This window comes from Pyxicephalus adspersus, chromosome 7, assembly GCF_032062135.1.
Source record: "Pyxicephalus adspersus chromosome 7, UCB_Pads_2.0, whole genome shotgun sequence".
NCBI classification, from domain to species: Eukaryota; Metazoa; Chordata; class Amphibia; order Anura; family Pyxicephalidae; genus Pyxicephalus; species Pyxicephalus adspersus.
Window position 1 is genome coordinate 78,563,665 of NC_092864.1, and position 26,645 is coordinate 78,590,309.

A 26,645-nucleotide genomic window follows, 5' to 3' on the forward strand; every position below is an offset into this window, starting at 1 on the left:
AAGTTCTTCGGTGACCACATCAGTTAAAAATATGATACATATATGTCTCTTACCTCTTTTTTTTTATAATTATAGTTCTGCTGGTTTTGGTGACTAGATTAAGAATTCTGTGACCCTTTTGAGAAACACTATCTGCCAAATATGATTTCCCTATAACAAGGTTCCCATTTTTTAAACTTTCCTTTGGAACCCAATATGTATGCTTGACCCCCAAGACTTTATTGTGTCAGGCTTCCTTCCATTTCATAGTTCATATTGTCATAACTGCCTCTCCTTTGTATCCTGTAAGTATATCCACATCAAAAAGAATGCTTCTGCCACTTTAATACAAATTGTAGGTAATTTTTTTTTACAACACCATTTTGCTATGAATTATATAGTACAGTACATAAGTCTGTGCAATTACCACTTGTGTACCACTTGAGACGGTATCATTTAGAATTATTTTAGACATTTTACAAACTTTGCTGCTTATTCATTTATGACTACCTTCAATAGTCATAAATGAATGCAAGATTTGATTGGACTGCCTAGATAGAGTAGTGTTGCTGTTTGAAATCAAGTCCCACAATGCCATAATCGGCAAGAAGCAGGGGACTCTGACAACCATTTTTGTTATTGGTATCCTGGCAGGTGCACTACTAAAATCTTGCCTCGCATACTAATGCCCCTAGAACTTTTTTCTACTATTTTAGGAAGTGAAAGCTGTGTTAGGAAATGGAGTGTGGGGTTGTATTAACTGGGGATCTGGAACTGGATGAACAGTATTTTGTTAAAGTTTCTAGTGACAGTAGAAGGAATGAGCACTATGCACACAGTGCTGTTCAGTTCTATGAAATGGCGATGAAGTAGAACCAGTGAAAGTGCTGCATCCTTCGCCATAGGAAATGACAGTGGATATACTGGGCCGGTTGTGTAGTGATCCATCTAGCGGATCACTAAGTAACATTGGGGCTGCTGATGCTCTCAGTTGACAGTTATCTACCATGTGAACATAGAAGCTGTAACCCGAATAAATCAAAGTGTCCAATGTTTCAATCTAAATATGGCAATAATGTTAAAGTGTCCCCAAACTTGGTGTGTATTTTTATAAAACAATGTAAGTGTCTTTCCTGAATCTAGATTTATGTTGCTTCTCGGTTCTGCACAAGGTGACAGGCAGGAAGTGACTATCTGCACCTGTAATTTCCTTTACATAGTAAATAGGTTTGTCACCTCCTCTTATATGATTAATAATCATGCCACATCTCCAATTGTTATATATGCTTTTTCTTGTTTTATATGGGACTTTTTAAGGTGCCTATTTTTATTAAATCAATGTTTTGGGATATCATTTAAAATGTAAAATTTTTATTATAACAAATAATAATTTAATAAATTAATAAAATATAATGAATAAAATATAACAATATTTTAAAAAGCTGATATACATGACATAAATAACATAGGTGAACAAATCTCAATGGGAATCTTCTTTGAAGCATTTCGCAGAACTATCGTTCGCTTTCTCACAAAAAAACTATACGATCTACAAGGATTTATAACAATATAGTCCCAACGAATCTACTAAATGTTTGCAAATTTTTTTTTGACAGAAATACAAAAACAAAAATATATCCACTTACATGAGCCAGCCTTCCACTGAAATAAAATAACCCCAAATTCTCAAGAAAAGACCATGAGATCAACAAGTATTTATAACAGTATAGTCCTAATGAATCAACTAAATTTTTGCAAAATTTTTGACAGAAATAGAAAAATTTATCCACTTACCTATATAAAAAATGAACATAGCAGTGCATGAGGAGCAGGGAAACACATAACACTATACAGATAGTTTTTTGTGTGGACTATACAAAAATGGCACAGGATCTATAAAAAAAAAACTATTTCTTTATGTAGGTTTAGAAGAAACCATCCAACTTTTTTCTCATTTTTTTACAAATAAAATTATTCAAAAATGAGCAAAGTTATACCAATATTTGTTTTTCCATATTTGATTCATTATATTCAACCGATCTGTCTGGACATTTTGTTATGTATGTATATATATATATATGTATGTATGTGTGTGTGTGTGTGTGTGTGTGTATATATATATATATATATATATATATACACACACACATATATATATATATATATATATATATATATANNNATATATATATATATATATATATATACACACACACATATATATATATATATATATATACACACACACATATATATATATATATATATATACACACACACATATATATATATATATATATATATATATATATATATATATACATATATACACTATTGTGAGCCAAGACCCATGATGTTAACAAACACTCCTTATGAAATCATGATAACAAATTGTATGCATTTCATATATCAATTTTTTTCATTTGGATTAATAGTCAAGAAGGCTCATTAAACAGCAAGTACATATGAGGTATATATAAAAGAAAGTCTTTCAATGAATAGCTTAGATCAGTGGTGCCTAACCTTTTTTCATCTGGGGGCCGCATTTGACATTGGGATAAAACTTTAGGGCCACAATGCAAACAAACATTAAAGATATATGTTTAAAAATAGAATAGTTTTAATTTAATTTGAGATTAAATTGAAATGTTTTTAGTTACTGTAACGTACATGCACCAAATAAAGGAGATGACAAATCAAGAATTTCTGTACTCACCATTTGATGCTCATTTTATTAATGAAAGATACAACGCTAAAGCTATAATACAGTTCTGCCCCGTCATATATTGCTCTTTGCCCACCATTCCTGTAACAAAAAGCAGAAACTACACCATACAATGAATCATGTCAGTTATAGGGTGCTGCTAACCTTCTTTGTACTGTACTCCAAAATCTCTGCAATAGATTCATCCAGAGAAATGCAATTCATGTGACAGATAGCCAAGGGGGTAATGTTCCTACTACTACAACCAAAGGTCTTTTACAGCTTCCGTTCCTGAGAAATTAGGGTAAGAAGAAGGAAATTAAAAGGTAAGTGGCCAGATGTGTGTGACAGGGTAGCACAGTATGATAGGTATCATAAAAATCCTACACTTTAATTTACCTACAGCTCCCCTTTCAGGGGAAATTGGGGTTCAAAGAACATAAGCAGACATTTATTTGTGACAGGGCACCATAGTATGGTAGGAGTGAAATTTTTTTTTTTTTGTTTTGTGGGGGGGTATACCACATTTCCCTTCCTCTACTGTTTAAGAGAAATTGGGGTTCACAGAAGGAAAGTGACCAGCTTTGTGTGACAGGGTAGAGCGGTATGATGGTATAGTTTTTGTATCTTGTGATGGTGTTGTAGTGATGAAATTTTAAAAGGAGTTAGCCACAAGAGTCATGCACTTGCAGTTACATTTCCCATTTCTTACAGTGTTCATAGAGAGTAAGGGGACAGGGTAGCATAATATGATGGGTATATCATTCTAATAGGAAAGAGGTAACAAAAGGGGTTTCCTACTGGCTTCCACATTTCCAGTTGCCAACATCCCTCTTTGAGAGGGATCACATGAGGTAAGTGTCCAGCTATGTGTAACAGGCACCCCACCAGCCGCTCAGTCCTTCAAATCTGCAGATTTGACTCCAGACAGCAGTGAGCAGTAATGAGCATCTCCGCCGATTCAGGGTTCAATGGCATGAGGAACAGGTAACGGCACTGCAACCTTACCAACCTTCAGCTAACCTGAACACAGCCTTGAAGTTTTGTGAATGAGCAAATATATATTTGGGGCAGCACAGAGCAATTGACAGTACCCTAAGGCTCATTGCCATGGAGGTAGACCCTGAGGGTCCCTAACATGCAAGCTCAATTTGGGGACCAAGTTCTTGAAATAGCCCCACTTAATGTAAAAAATATCCCTGATTGTTGTTGTTTTTTTGCTTGTGGCAATTGGTTATGTTAGGGGGCTGAAATTTGGTTTAGTAGCAGATCTTATGGTCCCCTGTGCACCCTGAAAATTTCACATTTCTATCTCTGTAGGAGATTTGAGGGTTTATACATGGGGATAATGACAGCGACATGCACACAACTCTCATGCTGCTGCTAAAATAATCTGGGCAGCATAGTGGTTCAGTGATTAGCACTCAGGCCTTTGCAGCGCTGGGTCCCAGGTTCAAATCTCACCAGGACATTATCTGCATGGAGTTTGCTTCCCTCCAAAATTGACCTTAGACTGTATTAAAGACATATGACTATGGTAGGGACATTAGATTGTGAGCTCCTTTGAGGGACAGCTAGTGACACGACTATGGACTTTGTACAGTGCTGTGTAATATGATGGCGCTATATAAATACTGTGTAATAATAAAGGTGGACAGGGAGCAGCAGAGTGCTGGATCTGGCAGCTCTGGGATGTAGGTTGGACACCATTGCCTTAAATCATAAAGCTGGGTAATGGTAAGGATAAAGTTTTCCCATATTCATTTAACCTCTTTACCTCTTGCTTTAATGATTATCAAAGAGGAAAAAACTATCAATAGGCTTCTGTTTAATTTGTTTTCAGCAAAGTAGAAAGACAAGGAGAAAAAAAGCTTACCTTATTCCACAGAAACTGATGAAATTGTGTTTTTTGGTGTCAGCTTGTGTCTCTCGCTCACAAGCTGCCCTCTTTAGAGTGTGTAATGAATACCATCACCTGTAGAGAAGGGATGTCCATCACCAACAAGATGGGATGATGTACTGATTGACATACAATGGCAAAGATGGTAATTAAACAAAATGATATCACAGCGATTAACATTTAACTGAATAGGTGACATGGAAAAACATAGGTGTTGCACTTAAAAAATAAATAAACATAATATTTACTTATTGTTGTCTACCCTTTTATGTAAAGTAACAATTCTGAGTTTAGGTCTGCTTTAATTGAGTAAGCTTAGTAAGCTTTGTCCACATACAGCAGGAGAAAAAAAAAAGGTTGGCTGCACCCACCTCAGAGTGGTTTGTCCAGTGCTTGTGCTATACATCTATGGTGACTCAATGGTAGTCCTGCAACTTCAATTAAAACTAAAGTTCCATTTTGAACATTTGTGAGCAGGCAGGTTTTTGTTGCAGAAAGCTCTCCCTTCTGCAATATAACATACTTACCTGTCTATTTGCTATCTAAAAAAAAAAAATCAGCGCAGTGTATGATGCCAGGATATGTCGCAGGAGTTACTGGCCAATCAAGATGGATAATGATTAGGAGAGTCAGCAGAAAAGATGAAGATTGGGGTGCTTACAACAAATGAAAGGGAGAAATGAGTGTATTTAAGGAATTGCAACCAGGCAGGTATGTTTACATAGGACTTGTCTGGTCACAGTTTTTGAATTTTTAGCTGTGTGTATGGGGAAACCTATTGGGGGAGGGGGTTAAAGTTGAACTAAATTTGTTGGTGGGTGGTGAGTTTCTGTCATATTCAGCAAATGTGCACAGCAGATATGCCGATAGTGGCACATACTCGCGTGCAGCCTCTGTACAGCAATGACAAGTCCAGGACCATAACTATAATGCAGGTGTTCTTCGAAGTAAGTTTTTTTCCTTTGTTTTAGAAAGAGGATTTTTGACAAGTTTTAAAAATGTTGTAATTTTTTTTTTATATTTTCCAATTACATGTAACAGTGGCCCATACTTTAGTTAATAACACTGAATCTGCCTCCTTTTATATTCATTAGCAGTATTTATTTGCACAGTTCCAGAATGGTGCTTCAGCTAAAAAGTTATGGAAAAACCCTAACAGGGCAGAGTGGTGGCTCAGAGATTAGCACTCATTCCAAAAAAAAAAAACATGCAGTTAGGTAGTTGGCTTCCCCCCTTATGCTTTGTTCATGACATATGACTATGGTAGGTACATTAGATTGTGAGCCCCTTTGAGGGACAGCTAGTGACATGACTATGGACTTTGTAAAGCACTGCGTAATATGTTTATGTAATATATTACAAAAAAAACATATACATGTATGATATTTAAATTTTGTAATAAAGATCGTGGTTTTTATGTAAAAATCTGGAGGATTATATTTGTCATTAAAATCCCTGCCTATGTAAGAAGGGTTATTCTCTTGTTTCGAATGTTCTCTTTCAGTGGGGCCCACTCTAATCCAATTCTTGTCTATCAATTAGCAATAAAATAGCATAAAAAGGCTTGCTGTTTAGTGAAACTGACTTATCTTTCAATGAATGAATGCCTGAGGGACCTTAGCACACAGTATGGCCACATTTACTGCCCAGACCTGTTCAGTATTGCTAGATCCTTACTGGGGGCAAAGTGTTATGGTTGTACTCTGTTTTCATCTGAATGAAACTTAAGACAACTCAGAGCTTGAGACCGAGTACAATGGTGAACTTTTGTATGGCTTGTTGGACCAGTCCTCATTACCCTTGCAAATTTGTTTCACTAGGAGTCGCCTAATGGGTCGCCTGAGTCTGTGGGCCTAATTTTTTAAAGCTCTCCAAGGCTGGTGAGAATACAATTTCATCAGTGAAACTGGTTGATCCAGCAAACCTGGAATGGATTTCTTAAAATGTTTTTCTATTTGCTAGCAAATGTTTTGAATCCTGGAGTAGATCCATTCCAGGTTTGCTGGATCACCCAATTTCACTGATGAAAGTGTATCCTCTCGAGCACTGGAGAGCTTAATAAATCAGGCTCTGTGTGTGTGAGAGTGACAGAAAGTATATTGCAGCCCAGAGGGTAGACTTTCTTTGTTAACTTTTTTTCTATATCAGTTATGTTTTTCCAGCTTCAACATACTACACAATTCTGTAATATAAATAGGGGCTGAGGATAACAAACCAGAAAACATTAAAGTACAAACTATGACCCGGGAAAATCAAGATTACAATCTAAAAGGTAGGGAAGCAGAGTATACAATAGAAAGGGAAAATGGAACTGTGATAATTAGTGGTGGTTACAAAGGATAAGATGATAATTAGGATAAAGTAGGAGAAGGAACATGGTGGGTATGAGGGCTTGTTAAGGGCCTTAAAAGTAGAAGCTAGCTTAAAAAATGAGGCAGAGAATTCCAGTGTAGGGACAGCCACAGAGAAGTCTTGAACTTGTGCGTGCAAATAGGTTATGAGAAATATAGTTATTGTAGGTCATTTTAAGTACAGAGGGGGAAATAAGTGGTATATTTAAGGTCAGAACTGTTAGTGGAACAGGTGCCAAAAAATGTTTATAAGGCAAAGCACTGTAACATATAACATTTGGTTCTGATGTGAAGTGGAAGTCATTAAAGAGATATGCAGATATGTTCAGCACTTAAGTAACAATGATATAGGTAAGTACAGATAAAGTAATGTCTAATAAAAGGATGTTATAGTAGTCAAGGGAAATTATATTGAGACCATGTACCAGGAGTCCAGTAGTCCCTGGAGATAACAGTGGCTGTGTTTTTAATATGTTGTGTAGGGAGAAGTCACTGGGCTTGGAGATGTTCTGGATATAGAAAGTAAAGGAGATTTCAGAATAAAGGTGACACCAGGACAAGTGTGCCTCTGGGGTGGGAAACATGACACCTATTTGTGGAGAGACAGATGTCGCTGGGATAGGTAAAGGGTGAAGAAGGAGAATTAGTTATTTTTTTCCAAGTTGAGTACAGTTCTTTTCAAGTTGAGGTTTTAGTATTTGTCCCCGTTTCATGAAGATGCCTATCAGGCAGAATGAAACTGAATGAAATGACAGAAGGAGAAAGAAAATGTATTGCCGTTTGCATATGAATTGTATTATAAGCTCTCTCTCTCTCTTGGTTTGCTTCCTATCTGTCTGACGACTCCTTTCAAGTTCCTTTCAATGGTAATTCAACCTCGCCCACTATCCTCCCTGTTGGTGTTCCCCAAGGGTCAGTCCTTGGACCGGTTCTCTATTCTCTGTACAACTCCTCAGTAGTCCCATATCACCCTTTGGCTTACAGTACCATCTGTATGCTGATGACACTCAAATCTATCTGTCCACCCCTGACTTTGTCTAGCTCAGTCCTGAATAAGGTTTCATGATGCCTGTCACCCATCCCATCATGGATGTCTAACAGATTTCTGAAACTCAACCTGGATAAAACAAAACGCATCATCCTCCCCCACTCACATCTCCAAATCTCCCCCTGACATATTCCTAACTGTTAACAACACTGTTATTCGGCCCTCCCCTCAGGCACATTGTCTTGACGTCACCTTTGATTTTGCCCTCTCATTTACCCCCCATATTCAGAACATTTCCAGGTCCTGTCACTTTCACCTACGCAACATCTCCAAAATCCACCCCTACCTGTCCCCTGAGACCATCAAACTCCTTGTACATGCTCTTATCATCTCTCGTCTGGACTACTCTTCGGGCAGGGTCCTCTCCTCTTGGGTCACTGTATTCGTCTGTCATTTGCAACCCCTATTTAATGTACAGCGCTGCATAATATGTTGGCGCTATAAAAATCCTGTTTATTATATTAATAATAATAATAATAAAGCTGAAGGAGGCTATGCGTTTGCCAAACAAGTGGTAAAGAGAATAGTACAGGTCCAAGGACTGAGACTTGGGGAACACCCAAAGGCACAGAAACAGAACAGGAAGAGTCACTCTTAAAAAGAGGTTTGAGAAAAATAAGAAATGAACCAGACCCAAGACAGGCTCACCATTGCATTGTCCACAATATGACCACAATCATCATTCTAGAAATCTCAGGGAGATTTGGGTTCTGCCCTACTCAAGCAAAACTTAAGTTAAACTTTGGCATGTATATACTTGTATCCAGACAACCCCCAATGATTACATTCAAAAACCGTACAATTGCTATTTGCATTCAAATATATGTGACTGGAAATACAAATTGTTTTTCTTTCCTTTCTTTAAAGCTGGTTGTATACAACTTAGGCGTGGATAAGCCTAAACTGTCTGAATAACTAGTCAGTATAATGGCACTATGGTTTATGTGTATTGATTAATGTGTATTGATTACATCTGTTAATGTTTGAGATGTGCTTAATAAAATGTTTTATTTTTCAGTTACATGACAAATGAAACACATAAGAAGGTAAAGCCTTAACTACAAGACAGGAAAGGACCCCAACCATGGCTTTAAACTACAATGATGGGTTTTATAACTCTTCATACCATGATTCAGAGACGCTTGAGATTGACAGAGGGTAAGTCTGCACTGAGGTTTATATTTGCCATAAATAAAGTGTATCTACTTACAAAGTTATGAAAGTTTTGGGCGATTTGTTGGATGACTACATGAAAGATTAGGATACAGAAGCTCTTGAGAACTAGATGGCCAGGAGTTGTATGTGCCGTCAGTCTCTAGAATGTTTTACCTATTAGAATACAAGATCACATTGGCATAAACACAATAAAAAGAGAGACAATCTTAAAGTTATAATAGTTAAAGCGTAAACCCAAAAACAAAAGTGTTATTTATTGCAACTTACCAGTCTTTAAACGGTATTGCTGCTTTATTTATTTTTATTCTGTTTTCTTCACTTTTATCGTCACCCTTTTATTTTGTTAATAAACACTTCTAGTCATAGGGTGACAATGCTATACCTTCTGTAATGCAAGTAATGCAAAAAAATGTGCTTGTAACCACTATCTGAATACATTAGTGACTGGATGGCTGGCCAGTGTTTGACGTCTATAGTCAGAAATGACTTTTCGTCTTCTTTATGCTGCATTTTTTTTTGTTTCCCTGTATCACTTCTGGCAGTTAAAAAGATACAATACATTCTTGAGTTAAGTATTTTTAATCTTGCAGGGGTCCTCACCCTGTCCTACAGGCCTAACTCATAAGACAATGTAGGGTCTTCGATCAACGGCCACCCTGAGGTCAGGAGCCAAAGTATATTATAAATCGTCGCTGAGGGGTATTCTGCTGCACATGTCTGCGTCCATACTGGAAATTCCTCTGTACGGTGAAGAGCCACCAGTGGCACTATTTGCGCCGCCAAAAGGTACTTGCGCAGGTTAGGCACAGATAGACATCCAGTATTTTCGGGGAGATATAGTACTAATACCTATGCCTGCCTGCGCGGGTACCAAATAAAATTGAGCTTTTAACGTTGTTCCAACTGGAGGACCAGTGCAGGAATAGGGATCAGGAGGGTGCAGAAAAGATATATAACTTAAGGAGGTAAGACATTTTAAGGGCGTGGATCCTGCCTACCCAGGAAAAAGAAAAACCCCACCATTTAGTGAGTAGTGCTGACAACCCTTAAAACAAAGGGGGTTGGTTCACGTTATATATATATGAGGCAATTTGAGGAGAGATGTTGACCCCCAAGTAAGATATAATATCTAGCTTTTGGAATGCAAAATTTGGCTTCAGGGCATTAAAAGCCTTTGACTTAGCGTTGTTAATCAGTAGTCCAAAGAACTACGCAAAAGCTGCCAACGTGGAGCATAAATTAGAGAGGGTTCTTACTGGAGATGTTAAGGACAGTAACACATCATCAACAAATACCAAGATTTTGTCTTTGGTCCTAAGGAGCTTAATTTCTGCAATATTATGGTTAGTCTGAAAGGCTGCAGCCAAGTACTTCAGTGCGAGTATGAACTATACAGGTGATAGGGGACATCCGTGCCTAGTGCCGCAAGGTATAGGGAAGGCAGGGGATTCAAATCCTATATATTTGACTGTGGTATATGGGGAAGTATAGGATGCCATCACCCAGTTAAGAAACTTCTTACCCAACCCCCACTTTCTCAGGGCAAAAACATATACTGTCTTGAAATCGAATCAAATGCCTTTCTTTTGTCCAATGAATGAAACATAAATTGTACAGACCTGGACTTGGCCAGCTTGCCTCCGTGGGACAAAACCCAATTGGTGGATCAGCCTGCCGAGGAAGTGATTGATACAACTGGTCAAGATCTTAGCCAAAAAATCTTGACATCCACTTTCAATAATGATATCGGCCTGTAATTCTCCCAGAAGTGGGGGTCGTCGAGGGTTTGGGTAACATAGCAGTGGATGCCTTCAGTGATTCAGATGGTAGGCTAGAACCCTCTTTGAGACAGTTAAAAACAGTGACCAGGTGGGGTGTAATTAAATCAAGCATTTTTTTTTTGTTAAAAAGCGGAGAAAAACCACCAGGCCTCGGGCGTTTGCCCAATTTTAAGGATCTGAATGCGATTTGAACCCCGGATTCCGAGATATTTTTTTTTGCAAGGTTTCTAGATTAGCAGTCGGGATCTAGGGTAACCTAGAATCAAAAAATGTTTCATCTAAAAATTCACCAAATGGGGGGAGTACAACTGAGAAAGTAGCGATTAGAATTCCTGAAGTATCTCCACAGGGTTGCTGGTAAGATGTTTCGTGGGCATGCGTAAAGATATAGGGGCTAACTTAGGAGCCAAGCATCTTAATTGCTTGGCTAACATCGGGCCGGGCTTAATGCTAGACTGGTAGAATTTCTGTGTAGACCACCTCGACTGGCGCTCAGAGGACTGTGTCAAACACTTGTGGAGTTCAGACTTGATTTTGTGGAGCACCTCTTTGGTGGCAATAGTGGGGTTTAGCTTATGAAGTTGCACCTCCCTAAGGTAGTCAACCTCAAGTCGGGTCTGGAGTTGGGTACGTTCTTTTTTGCAGGCAGAAGCTATTTGTATTAAGTAACCCCTCAGCACCGATTTATTTGCATCCCATACAAGCAGCAGGTGCAGCTCTCTCCAGAGGTCTGCAAGACCCATATCCTTAAACAGCTCAAGTAAATATGCACGGTCAGGAAGGGGTGACCTGGGCGATCTGGCACATCTATCCAATTTAAGATTGAGAATAACACAAGACTTGTCAACACATGAGTATGAAAATGAGAACCTTGTTCCTCCTTATGGGTGAATTAAGGCCCTGGACATTCAATGTCAGCAACTTAGGAGCCACATCTCAACCAGAAAAGAACAAAAGTTGTTTTGGTCTCACCAGTTGCAAACCAGCACTAGACCAATGGAGCAGGGGAAGAACATATGAAAAAAACAGAAAAGGGAAGGGAAGGAAAAAAGGGAGGTGGAGAATAGTAACAAAAATAAAAATCGCCCAGGTAAGGAGGACCAAAAAAAGGCCAGGACTAGCATCCTGGAAAATACTGGTGGAGAACACGACGACCACCCTCACAATGCCGGTGAGGGGGCAGCACTCTCAATGGTTGCTCTGCCACTAGGCCTAGAACTTTCGCAAAATAAAAGCAACCCTTAAGATTTAAATGATTGTTATTTAAAACAGTGTGAGCTTCCCTTATTCAATAGCTATAATTAAAACTTAAAAAAATAAAATCCAAAATTAGGGAAGTGTTTCAAGGGTTCTGGGGACCAGCAAACCGTTCATGTTGACAGAAACTAGGAGCTTTCCGGTGGGCAAAGCAACAGGGGCCGTCAACCAGGAGATTTGGCTTGGAAAACTTGGGATCCCATCCAGGCTAGAACTTGAAACCGCTGGGAGGATCTGAAAAACACTCGTGAGCTTCCTCCGGTGTCTGAAGTTGGTACATCCATCTTCGTAGTTGGAACAGGAATTTAAACGGGTAACTGTTTCGCAAGCATAGAGTGCTAAATCTGTGTATACACTGTACTCTGTGCCATGGAATATTAAGTGGGAAGAGTTACAGGCTTTTTGCAGAATTAGTTCCTTTGTGCACAAGAAATGTAATTTAGCCACTAGGTCCTATGTATCCTTTCCAATTCCAGCCTCTCTACAGGGACATCAGGGACCAGCTCTAAAACAGAGCTGTCACATACCCTTGCAGGTCAAAGATAGTTTCGGGTACACCCCAGATCTGCAGATTACTCCTGTGGGCCCCTTTTCCAGTCCTTAAGTTGGTCTTTAAGGGTTGCGATTTCCTTCTGAGCCTCCTCAAGATCATGATCCAGACTCTCTAGGACCATGGTTGCATCGTCCATGCGTATCGCTAAGGTCTTGCCTTAGTTCAGTTGTCATCAATACAGAGATCTTAGTGAGTTCCTCTCTTATCATGGAGTGCATACACTGCAGCAGCATAGGATGCTCCTCCAATACCGAGCTCCCCATCTGCTTTTGGCCTGAATCCAGGCTATCCTCCAAATCCATCAGTGGGGGAGATGGTGGTAAGCGCTGCAGAAGAGGAACCGGCGCCATCTTGGATAAAGAGGTTGCACTGGATTTCAATAGGGGACCCATCAAGGTTATCGCAGGCAGATTACTGAAGCCTAAGGCACAGGCCAGAGCCAGCTCAGACTGCATCTACTTTGCAGTGCCACACACTTGTGTCATCATAGATGGGTTTTTGAAGCTGCATACTCCATCTTTCACCTTCGCCTTTCCAAAGAAGGAAAAACTTGGCAACACATGTTTGTTCTAGATCACTGATTCTGTCCTGAGAGGTTTCTATTTCATGTATTATTTTATACTTACTTTATTTATTTTACAAAGTCCAGGGACTAGCAATCTAAGATTCATTTGACTTTATTTATTAGAGTAGAATTTGAGCACATATGTGTAAAGCAAAGTTGTTGAAAAGTAAAATCCAGACCACCATTGTGTCCTAGGTACATGCTATGTCCCTTAGCCCAGCCACCACCAAAAATGTAGGCAACAGAGGTGGTGAATAGTTTCTAAGATGCATTTGGATGGATGTGGATTACTTAGCTTATTTGACTATAGACTACTAAGAATACAATACAGTGTTTTGCTTTATTAATTAAATGAAAAATATGTGCCCATGTTCTGTAGGCTTCAGAGAAGATCTTCAAGACCTTCCACCAGACCATTGTCCAGACAGAATTCTTCTTTCCGCCAGAATCCATATGAAGAAAGAGACAATGATAGTCCTGAAACTAGTAACTGGAGGGGAAATCAAGGAATTCCACCAATGAATGCATTGCAGAAGGATACAGATTACAGCATGCAAATTCCCAGATTTTCCTCATCTAGGGATGAGATGTATTTCTTGGGGCATTGTAAGTAAAGTCACTTTATGTAAATCTTATAAACCATTAAAAAATGAACAATCTATAACAGAAAAAATACCTAAAGAAACATATCTTTTTACATCTTTATAACACATCTAATATACGTACTATATTGCTACACATTTTAGACATCTCTGTATAGATTATTTAGCTATGGTTCTTTAAGTGAAAAGTACTTCTACAGCATACAAAGTTTTAATTTTAGTTTATTGAACACTTCCATTATCATGACAACTTTTCAGGTAAGGATTTTTCTGTTCCACTACAACTGTGTCTCTATGTACAAAACCAGATCATAAATCATGATTTAATTAATTTGGTAAAAAATGATGGAGTGCCACACACAGAGCAATGACTGCAACAATATTAGAAGAGCAATGACTGCAACACTATTAGACACCTTTTAGCCTTTTTGACTGAATAGGTACAAAATCTTAAGGACACAATCTAAAATTTTGTGGAAATATTCCCAAGGGACTAAAGGCTGTCTTACTTTAAAAGGGAAGGGGGATCAATGGTAATGCCCATGGAATGTCCAACAAGCTCATATAGATGCCTTAGTTGGATACTTTTAAAAAATATAGAGTACATGTTGGTGAGAATATTTACCGATTTTTTGAATTTACTGTACATTTTTAAATTTTTTTTTAAATTTCTAGGCTTTTGTGTTTTCTTTTTAGGTTTTGTACAGAAACGTTGATATGTCCTGCTTCAGTTAACCTTGTCCTGGATTGTGATGGACCTAAACCCTAACCCTTATTCTAATCCCAGTCCTACCCCTTAACCCAATCCTGGATTTTTGAGCACATAAGCAGCAAAAGTTGCGTCTAAAATCAGCTGAAGTAAACCTATATTTATTTATGACAACACACAATGTGGCAAGACACTGACATAGAAAAACATATCCTTATACGTATTCTCTAAAAATAACTGATATACTTACAGATAGCCATGGTAATAATGCTAATAATTTTAAGAACATATTACTGTATAGTTAGGTTTAGTTTGACATACATTCCTATAGAGAAAATTTAATTTAGTATTGGTATTGTATGCTTTGTTCTTCTACACATCATAATTAATAACACATTTTACTTTGATAGATAATCCCTCATTTCGGGAGGACATAAATCAGGGACCTTCTTATATTGACCTCGACAAGGATACAGATGATGCAATGGATGTATCAGATGGAGGTATGGATCTAGGCTTCTAATGTTATGTCAACGTAGGGTTTGTTGAGCTACATTCACAGTAATTCTCATGGATAATAACTGAAAACTGATTGATTGCTGATTGAGAATAAGAAATGTTTTTCCTAGAACAATTTTTGTATATAGGTGGATGTAAGGTATGTACGCTGTAAAGGAAAGGTCCCTAAATTCATGTCAATCAGTCATCTTCCAGTTGTCATTTCTGCAGTATAGGTTTGAACATAAAGGATTCTGACTGGTGATAGTCTACCCTTCAGGTACTGCTACTGGTAATATACTGCCTTAAAGTGCTTACAGGGACTTTACAATTAAATGTTTTATTCATACTGTTAGAATTTTTTGTGTTGAATATATATATAAATGTTTTTGTTTTTTGTTCTTTTTCATTTACAAGCAGTGAATATTGTATCCTTTGTTAAATTAAGGGCTAAGAAAACATTCAAGGCGTCAGAGTGTATTTCCAGTACGATATATGCACCCATCCAATATTGCTAGGCTTGACCCCGCTTTGGAAAAAGAGATTGAGGATAGCAATAAACAAGGTGAGCTATTGTTCTTTATTGCCTATCAATCTTACTGACATGCAGTTTTCAGCAAGTGTCATCTATACAGTCTGATAGTATAACTTTAAAGTAGGACTAACCCTGGGGACACTCCAGGTCCATATTTCCTCACTACCATGCTACCCTGTCACACATAGCTGGCCACTTACCTTCTGTGAACCCCAATTGCTCTTTAACAGTAGTAGAAGGGAAATGTAGAATTGGGGGACTCTTGTGGCTACACCCCCCCCCCCCCACTCAAATATTATTACTCCTACCATACCACGGTGCCCTGACATATATTATTGTCTGCTTATGTTCTTTGAATCCCAGTTTCTCCTGAAACAGGAGCTGTAGATATATTAAAATGTAGGATAGCGGGGGTGGAGCTATAGCAGCGGCCGCATCTTATCCCTGCGGCCCGCTAGAAAATCCCATTTGCATCACTTCTATAGATTCTCCCCTATGGGCTCGGGGGAGATTAGTAGCGGTGACCAGTAATCAGGTGAGAGAACCATTATTTTCAATTCTCTTACTACAAAAAACACTCAGGAAAAAGGCACCATCTGTGCAGGCCCTCTCTTTCAGTCCCTGCCTGCAGGTGTCTCCTGTATTTTTTTTTTTTTCGGTACCCTGGGAAGGACTAACAGCAATTCAGCACTGATATAAGAATCCCTCTTGGAAGACAAGGGAGCACTGATATAAGAATCCCTCTTGGAAGACAAGGTAGCACTGATATAAGAATCCCTCTTGGAAGACAAGGGAGCTGGCATCTTTTTTTTCCCAGGTCTTTGTTCTGCTACATTTTGGATTACACAAATTACCAGTCTTCAGCACTGATCTAACAATCCCTCTTGGAGGACATGGGAGCTGGCATCTGTTCTCCAGCACTTTTTGTTCTGCTACATCTTGGAATACACAGTGAGTAGCTGTTGTAGGATACCTCTTACAAAGCATATAGTGTACTTCTGTGATTTAAGTAAGCTTTCTGGAACTGCTGGAGAAACATCCACCACATTTTTTGCAACTTCTCATCATAGTGCTTCATATTTTGCTGGTTCTGCTAGCTCTGCTGAAGAAATCAATATAGCTGGGGCAACATATTTGATTAAGTGCTTCTCTGCTGTAGTGATATCACTTACCCTTTGTGCAAGAAACTTTACATAATGGATAAATTTGTAGGAAAACTTCTTTCTACAAATCGCAAAAATCCAACAAAACAAAAACCGAAAACCTTCACAGATACCTGATTCCTCTCCTCCTCCCTCGCCCCTTTCTCCACACATACCACTTTCTATGGAGCCATAGGAGGGGGAGAGCTCAGGAACACAATACTTACACCACCTGATTTCAAAAATTACCATATTTTGATAAGAAATTTGAAGGATTACAGAAAACTATAGAAACTACTCTTGCAACTTTTGCCTCTAATACCCAGCGTATAGCAGAATTGGAGCATAGGGTCAGTGACCTGGAGGATTAATTGTTGGACTCTCAAAATAAAATCTTGGCCCAGGCCAATTCATTAACTTCCGGGGAAAGCAAATTGGAGAATTTGGAAACCAGGAGCAGAAGATCCAACTTACACCTCATTGATATTCAGGAAACTTATAAGGGGCAAAAATTACTTCATTTTCTCACAACAAACCTGAAGACCGCTTTAAACCTCATTCCCAGTTCCGCCCAAATTCTTAAATTAGTGGCTTTTGCAGATTATTTGTCTAACCCCAATACTAGATTTGATATTGCTATATGGCTTGGTATCAGGCTACACAATTAATCTTGCCAAATCTAAGTCGTTATACCTGTCTAAATGCATAAGACCAGCATGGAGTGGAAGCTTTCCATTCAGTATTTGGGAGTTCAAAATCCTAAGAATCCACATAAATTTTATTCTTTAATTTTACTACCAAAAATCTGAATATTAAATGAGCAAGTCCGCAAATGTTCCAATCTAATGATCTCTTATCTAGGGAGAATTAGTTTTTATCAAAACTATTACTTTCCCACGGTTGTTATACATTCTTCAGATTTTGCCCCTGTTAGAAAGAAAGAACTCTAAAATATCTACAAACTGTTTTGTGAAATTATATGAGGTAGTAAAAGAGCCAGACTTGGTCGCCAGATTCTTCAACAAACAACCCAAAATGGGGGTTTGAATTTCCCCGACATTGAATTATATAATGCAGCATCCATTTTACGTTATATAAAATTATTATTCTGGATATGCAGATCCTTTTTTGGATCAACAATTTGCTCCTAATTTGAATCTAAAATATATTCTCCATATCCACAGGGACTTAATCCCTGAGGAAGTTACTTCTAACCCTATAATCTATTCTTGTTGGCAAATATGGCACAAGATCAGGGGACGTCATTGTTTGAATAGCCATTCATCTCTTCTTCTGCCCTTTTTGGGGTATCAGGATGTACCTCATTTAGCATTTTCCCCTTTCTTACAGAAATGGCCTATATTCCATTCAGGTCCTTGGTAAATTGAGAGACTAGGCGTCCTCTTCATTTTGAAGAAGCAGCAGCTGAATACTCCTTTCTGAGAATGGCTGTTTGTGCTTTTATGCAATCATATACTTCGACTTTATTAAAATCTTTAGCCATTAACAATTGGAAAATGCCTATTAATGATGTAGCCACCAAATGATGAAACCCACCAAAAAAAACAATTACTGAAATCTACAAAAAGATTAGATTGACCAAGCGGAAAGTTGGCCTAGTTAGGAGGTCAGATTATTTCCCTGATAAATCATAGGCTGAAATTCTCACGGATTTCTCTAGAGCATGGACGGTGTTGCCATCTGCTATGTACAGGGAAGCGATGCTTAAATTATTTCATGGAGTATATATATCTACCCCTATCGAGTTTATCTCATGGGCTTTAGCAACACCCCACATAGTCTTAAATGTACAAAGGAGCGGGCAGATTTATTTCATGCCCTTTGTGATTGTCCAAAAATTAAACAGTTTTAGCGCAAGGTGGCTAATTATGTTTTTTTCCTATTTAGTAAATTGCATGCCATTATCCCCAGAATGAGCAAATTCATTTGCATGGTGCACGAATTACCAGAGGAAGTCATAATTTGTTGTCTATAATTTACCTAGTAGCTAGGAAAACTATTTTCCTCAAGTGGTTGGATTCAGAACCTCCCAATATATGGCTATTTAAAGACAATTGGCTTTTGTATTTTGTATGTAGTGGATAAAGGCCTCTTTAGATAAAGAAACTAAATAAACTAAAATTTCAAAATTTGTTGAAAATTAGTAGTCATTTATAGAAATCCAACCCCAATCTATTAAACAACAGATAAGACACACATTTGAACATACATCTTGGTATACTTTAGGAATGTTCGCTAATGATCTCCTGCTGAGAGGATGACAACAATGATTCATCATAATTGACTTCTTTAGGTGGCTATATACACACATGCAATGGTTTTCCTCTGATAATTGGCTCAGGGGCGATATCAGATGAGAATCTGGCATGTGTACACCACTCTTTGCCCATCGTCTGAACGACCGTCCTGTCGTATCCACGCACGATGGGCGACGAATGATCTTAATGGAAGTGAAGAAGGGGGGAGAGCACAGCAGGGTGCTTCCCCGTCGTTCTTCCCCTCCCCCCCCCCATAGAGCAGAACGGTGCTGTATGTACAGGACTCGTTCATGCATCATGCAGTCATTAGTCGTTGGAAAGGATTGTGAAAGTTCCTTTCCAGTGACAATTATTGCACGTGTGTACATACTCTAAAATGTTTAATTTAATTGCCATTGTTTTATTTTTGTTAAAGGAATTGTAAACACCTGTTTCTTGTTTACTGAATTATGATATATATATATATATATATATATATATATATATAAATATTCCTTTCTGTTTTGTTTCTCATGACATATGTTAAAAATGTTTAATTATTATTTGTAAGGTTTTGTACAAGTGCAAATCCTTCAATAAAAAAAATTACATAAAAAATAAAATATAGGATAGGTGGGGGACTCTTGTGGCTAACTCCCTCTAAAATGTTATTGCTGCGGTGCCATTACAAGATAAGAAAAACTATATCTGTCATACTATGCTGCCCTGTCACACATTCCTGGCCACTTACCTACTGTGAATACGAAGATGCCCCCAGATGAAAAAAGGTTGGTGTGAAATTAAATATACTCAAAAACATTTCATGTAAATATTTTTTATTCTGTGCGAAATATTTTCTTGTTGATATTTATTTGTTCTTTATTAATCAGAAAAAGAAAAGCTAATTGCAGAACTTGCGGAATTGTCTAACAGTAATCTATCCAAGGAAATCTGTAAATTTCCAACATGTCTAAATGAAAAACGAGACCTAAGGTAGGAGTTGCATTATTTGCAAAAACTAAAACAGTGATGGCCAGTTGTTTTTTGTTTGGTTGGGCTTATCTACGGGTGGCACTTCCTCCACTTCCAGGAAAACCACTGTATAAAAATGAAACTCTTTTTTTCTACCTCTGGTGCATCTTGTTCCACCCTTGGCTCCATGAGTACAGGTTGATTCCCATAACTGCTAATTGAATCCAATGTGAAAAATGTGTAAATTGTGAGTAAATGTTGGGTGCATCTTGGGTGAAAACATTTACACATAGAGCCCATAGTGTACCTAGAGCAAAAGCTACTCCTGCAAGCGGTGATGGTGGGTTTAGATATCAATAAATAGAAATATTTTACAGTATGCAGAAGTGTTTCTAAAGCTGGCCTTGCACAACCAGGTATAGAATCAATATCTTCATGATATCGACTGTTTGCTTGGATTACCACCATTCACCCTTCAATATCAATCAGATTTATTCTTTTGTCTTTCTTTTTTTTTTTTTACATACAATGAATTGATTACAACATTTACTACAACAGCACATCTCTGCCTGTTGTTACAGTAAATATCAGGATTCATTTTTGTTATATTGGGAAAACATTATTGTCTGATCTCCCCTTAAATGTAAATTGGTCTCTCTTTGTTTCAAAATACAACAGACCAGGGTCATACATTTCTCCTTATCAGATATTTTTGTTTCTGACAACCAGCACCCTTCGAGTCCCTCTAGTTTGCAACACACATTGTAAATGTTGGAGTTTTGTGTCTCCATGTGTCATAAAACTCAGATAATGCTAGTAGAATGGTCTCTAATTTAATTTATATTTCCACTTTAACGTCCTGTATAAAGTAGAGTTGGCGGATTTGTAACTGGATTGTTATGGTGACTAGTCTCTTAGGCCTCAGGAAAGCCTGGAAACCATATTTAGCCTGTTTTGGTGAACCATAAGTCCCAGACATGCCTAGTTTGGTCTCTGTGAACTCTGTTTGTGGTGCTGATAAATAATATGGGAGTTGGCATTTTAAAAACCTGTACTTATGAAATTATTAACAATAGCTAGAACAAGGGCATTTTGGAAGTGTCCACAGAGCATCATAATCCATGTGGACACAGCCCCTACTATCAGACAGACCCCACCCTGCTATCATTGGATGGTCTTATTAGTCCCACTTCTGTGGTTGGCATAGAAAAAGCCATATAAGCCCAGCAGAGGGAGCTCTTACAGATATCACCTTGTTGCTAAGGACAACGGCACTGACACTTTGAGCACTGCAGGGAGCCTAACTGATTCTACACAGCAACCTGGACCAAGGCAAACCAACTCTACCTAAGTATTATTTCACAGTTTTCCCTTTTATTTTACCCTGTTGCTTTAGTTCTTTTATTGTTATTTGATTAGTGTTTATTGTTTTGTATTTGTTCATGCACAGTGTTTTTGTATGTTTTTACATAATAACCTCGTGGGTGTTTTACGGATGTCTGGATTTCTGGATACACTGGTTTTCATGAATTTTTGTTTATAAATTGTAGACCTGTAACTTACAGAAATATGTCCAAACAAGGGTCTAGTAGATATCATGAATATATTAAAGTTTAAAACACACAATCAGGTAAAAAAAAATTACTTTTAATAAAATTAAATAAAAAACACAAAAATCAGCGTAAACAAGAATGCATAAATAAATAAATACTGAAAATGCAATAATTCGGTATACTGTATAGTAATATACTTTTCTAAAACACCTCCCTAGTGTGGTAAATTTTAAAACAGAGTCCTAAGTCACCTATAGACAAAACCACATAAATATATTTTCTATTATTTTTTATTGGATTGGATACAGGACATTGTATTGGATCCAATATAAAATATTTGAATTTCCTGCACTGACATCATCAGCAATCGCAGAGGGACGCGTACACAAACGCCGGGTGTTCTAATTCTTTCCGTACTTCCATGCAAAAAGCGTTACATTTTTTCATGGAAATTTATTTTAGATTGTAGGCTATAATTCTTAGGCATAACTCACCGAAATATGTCCAAAATTTTATAAATTTGATAAACGTTAAAAAAAAATTTATAAAACATTATAAAAAAAATAAAAAATAGTGTGTAAAGTAATTTAACTGTACAGTAGCTTATATAATATATATAAATAATACAATTATATATATATTATTTAAAGATTTCTTTGTATTGGACTCAATACAGCTTTTTTGTATTGAATCCAATACAAAGTGATTTAAATTTGTGGGAACAAATTTAAATTTCCTGCCCCGCCTCCCACCTGCACCGACGCATGTAGCGACGTCACCGGGAAACCCTGGAGATCGTCACTGCACGCGCTGGGAGAAGACAGAAGAGGACAGACGTCTCCGAAGGAGCTGCGGGGACAAGGTAAGTATTTTTTCAGTTGTAATCCAATTGTCATACAATGTTGTATGACAATCAGATTGCACTGTAACGCTTGTTTCTATTTTTAGCTACCCTGAACCTGGTTCGGGGTAAACGCTTTTAGCAAGTTTTCTTGACCTGAACCAGGTTCAGGGTAATCGCCCAGGTGGTTAAACACTATGAAATCTGTAAACTGAATCTTAGAATGCTCCAAGTAGAAATAGAGTAACTTGCTAACCCGAAAAATGCTACTATAAACATTGATGATTTCTGGGACATCCCTGTTTAGAGTGGCAGCATGTGACACAGACAGTATTAAAGAAGCAGAAGCATAACTGCGGTTGTCCAGGGTAAGAGTGCATTCTTCTGCCTAAGCATGTGGTGGCAGTCTACCTGTGATGGTTTGTTGGGCAAGGGGTAACAGAGTGGTTAACCTTGTCCTGTGGCGGCCCTTCTCAGCCTGCTAGTGCGTGTACTGTTGCTGAGCGTGCTGGAATGTCTGTGCGCAGGGGTGTGGGCTGAAAGGGCATTCGTCACAATTTCCCCTGCCTGTTGGATTTAGGGTTTTAGTTGCCAATGAAAGTACTGCACAACTGCCTATTAAAACTGCCATTACAATATGCACCTATAATAAAAATGTATTCATTTAAAAAAAATGATGATAGGATTATAGAAAGGCTGCAAAAGACAGTGTATGTATGATTACATAAAAGGTTATTCTCTGCAGGAACCAAGTTATGAAAATAAAACAGAAATCTTCAAAAGATGGTCCTGAAATGAACTGCTGTTCAGGATGTCTTTATAGTATTCAATTGGTAAGTCTTTTTTCTTTTCTTGTTTAACTATTTTCCCTTTTAACATTTTATTTATAATGTACCATATATCTTTATTTTAAATTTTTTACATACTTTACTGCTTGAAAAGTAATGCTTCTTTTAAAAGGAATGCAGTGCACATGTGCATATATCAGTCGCCAGTCGGATATGCAGATGCCAGGCTTCATGAAAATCATTGGGCCCTGGGAAGCCACTACAGTTTTTAACTAATAGTAACTGATGTACTGTACTTTTCTCCTTTTTTTGAGAATTCCAGGATGGGTTCTGCTTCTTTTTTGTTAATATAGGCTGTTGACTGATATTTTCACTGTCAGCAATGCCCCCTACTCCAGTTACTGCAAACATTCCTAAAATCACAATCGTATCTTGATGTTAATTTGCTCTTCATGTTATTGCACTAGCTTTAAGCTTTATACAGATACTCAAAACCTGCTGCTCAAAATGATCAATTGTAGTTCTTTCGAGCAACTGTTGGAACAAAACCAGTGTAGCGAGTGTACTAATTCACCTCCTATTAACATCTGATGTGCTGCATACCCTTAAAAATAACACAGTGTTTACTAACACTAGATTATCTACTGTAGTATGCAAACAAAGAAAGGCTTTAGAGAAGATCACTATCTGATAACCTGGCTTCCTATATAAGCTTAACAAGGAACTGTAAACTGCTAAAATAGGTGAAGAACCTTTTGGATCAGGAGATACCAATCTACATATGTAAGTTGGATAGACAGGCTATTATTCAAAAATCTTTTTTTGTATTGCACACACTGTATTATAACATCAAATATCAAGCCAAAAGAATACAAAATAAATAAAAACTAAGAAAATGTTCCAGAATATTCCTATGCTTTCTGCACTTGCTCCAACCTCAGCTGCACATCATTGCTATAGACTAGCTTACCAATCATGAGAATAGTGCATCAGTGTTGCCACTTACAGTTACCACCAGGAGAAAATGTGACAATATATCAACTGGGAAACAGATGTCACCCCATTAAAAGTAAAATCTGAACATGGATGATTTTGGCAAAATCACAATGTATTCATAAAGTTGTAAAGTTACAAAGATTGAAAAAAAACTATAAAAATACATATGAGATGTTAGTCCACATCTGATTTCAGAAAAGTAACATTTGATGTTGTGTACTACCTAAGCCTATGTATTTTTCTCATGTCTCTTCAATCAGTCCTTCAGGAGATTCAAGCAAGCCGCTTCAGACGTCTTTGAAATGTTAGGACTTTGGCATAGTACCTTGAAAGTCATAGAAGGCAAATTTGGATCAAGTATTCTGTCTTACTTTGTTTTCCTCAAGTGGCTGTTGCTCTTCAACATATTCTCATTTATTGTGAACTTTAGTTTTATAACTATTCCACAGTTTGTTGACATGCCACTCAACAACTTATCATTTTCTGGACTGGAACTTCTCACAGGAGCTGTAAGTACTAATTAGGGTGTTTTTCGTGGTCATTCAAATTTCTGTCTTTGTGTAGTATGTCTTTTTTTCCCTATGTTAACCTGCAGTGTAATGGTCTGCTGAATTCTATTTTTCTGGCCTCTGTACCTGCTATGAACTTTTTTTGAGATTGGAGAGTGTAATGAAAAGTGTGCAGAAAAGTATTAAACATCTGATCATCTCCTGAGGATTGACTATATTAACAGCAACAATAACAAATCAATCTAGATCTGTTTTGGCAGAGTTTTGTCGCGTTGCTTCTGCTCTTTAGGCATAGTAATTGGCATTACTGTGCAGGAACTCGATGATATTGCGGGAACACATGATAACGCGACAATTCAATTAGGCTGGATTCATCAATAAATAACTAGGGGGGCGTTAGGCCAGACTGAATTACTGGCTAGGCCGTATCCGGCCTAAAGACCGGAGTTTGCCTACCCCTGTCCTTATCTAAAGTTCTACCTAGCTGTTGCAGTCATGGCAATGTAAGCCCCTATTTACTATCACCATAGCTGATAATGGACACCACCATGGCTGATGATTTAGTAGAACAAGTCTGTGTACACACATGCAATTTAGCTGGAAATGATATTTTATGATATTTTTCAGTAACAAAGAATGACAGATGAACGAATGAGCACTGTACACACTGAGCCGTACTGTTCTATGAAAAGGGGATCAAGTAGGACAAGCGATTGTAGGACAAACGACCAATAGTGATCCTGCTTTGAATTTCTCATGTGACAATATAATTTGTAGGCAACATCTCTGGCCATTGACTTTGCTAGCATTGTAAAGTAGTAATATATTTCCCTTATAGCTGCAATCCTATAAACAGCTAGTAGTAATTTCTTCCAAGGGAGTTTTCAAGGAACTTAGCACAGCCAACAGGTGACTAACTTTTAAAGGTCAACCTCACCAAGAACTAACACTGCTTTTTTTTAAGGAAGTCATTCTTGCTTGTGTTTGTGCACAAATTTTTGACTCTCCTATGTGTTACCAGTACAAAGTATTTTAGCCTTTGCTGCAGCACTTAGCAGGTCAATAGGGCTTTAAGGATACAAACCAATAGCCAGCTTCTTGTATTTTTTACTTCAACAGTTACTTTTTACATCAAACATAATCTAAGAAAAACTAGTAGGGACAGCATAAACTGTATGATCTGTTTCTTGGATTACAATGGGACAGATTTGAACTACATGCTTTAGTCTGGGGTTGTCAACATACATTTTTACATTTCTGGTCACCAATTTTTAATAGATAGCATGGGGGCATCTGTAACATATTTCAGAAATTTGGGGAAGAGCTGCGCCTAGTATATTTCTTGGCAGGGGGAAAAGGTCTGCAAAACATTGTGGATGGGCAAGTTGAAGTATGTGTGCCCAGTTAGAGGGATATACACATATTAACAACCCCAAACAGCTATTAAATAATACTGCCTATTAACAACAACCAGAATGGAGAGGTTAGTAATGATAGAGAAGACAACTTATCTATTAAACAGAAGGCTGCCATAAATCACGACCCTCCATACTGAATACTGAATACTATACAGTAGACCGCTTCTGTCTGCACACTTCACCACCACCCTGCTATCTACCATGGTGAATACAGTTTTGCTCCATGCCCCTCTCTGCAGCTATGCACATATGCTGTAGCTTGGGGAACCAAGTCAATCTCTAACACCCTGGTATCCTGAGAAAAAGTTAAAGAAAATGGACTCGACAAAAAGCCCAAACATGATTACATTCAAAAGATCTGTGTAATTGTATGGGCAGTTGTCAATATTGCTCCATTCAAGACAAAATAAAACTAACCATCATGCAGTAAACACATTTATCTACATACACAGTTATTTTTAGCTGATTACAATGATATTTGAAAATTGCCTAAATTAAAGAACCTTATCC

The 26,645-nt window shown here is 37.8% G+C and overlaps 1 protein-coding gene across 2 annotated transcripts in view; it reads left to right on the plus strand.

Annotated features, from left to right (window-relative positions):
* The window catches only part of TMC5 (transmembrane channel like 5), an 89,693-nt gene that overhangs the window by 24,315 nt on the left and 38,733 nt on the right, over positions 1-26,645 (plus strand). For both annotated transcript variants that reach the window (XM_072419020.1, XM_072419021.1), the window contains exons 2-8: positions 9,001-9,140; positions 13,694-13,920; positions 15,036-15,128; positions 15,572-15,688; positions 19,949-20,051; positions 23,170-23,257; positions 24,469-24,717. In XM_072419020.1, the coding sequence (XP_072275121.1) occupies positions 9,067-9,140; positions 13,694-13,920; positions 15,036-15,128; positions 15,572-15,688; positions 19,949-20,051; positions 23,170-23,257; positions 24,469-24,717 (951 nt within the window). In that variant the 5' untranslated portion in view covers positions 9,001-9,066. The remainder of the gene's footprint in view (positions 1-9,000; positions 9,141-13,693; positions 13,921-15,035; positions 15,129-15,571; positions 15,689-19,948; positions 20,052-23,169; positions 23,258-24,468; positions 24,718-26,645) is intronic.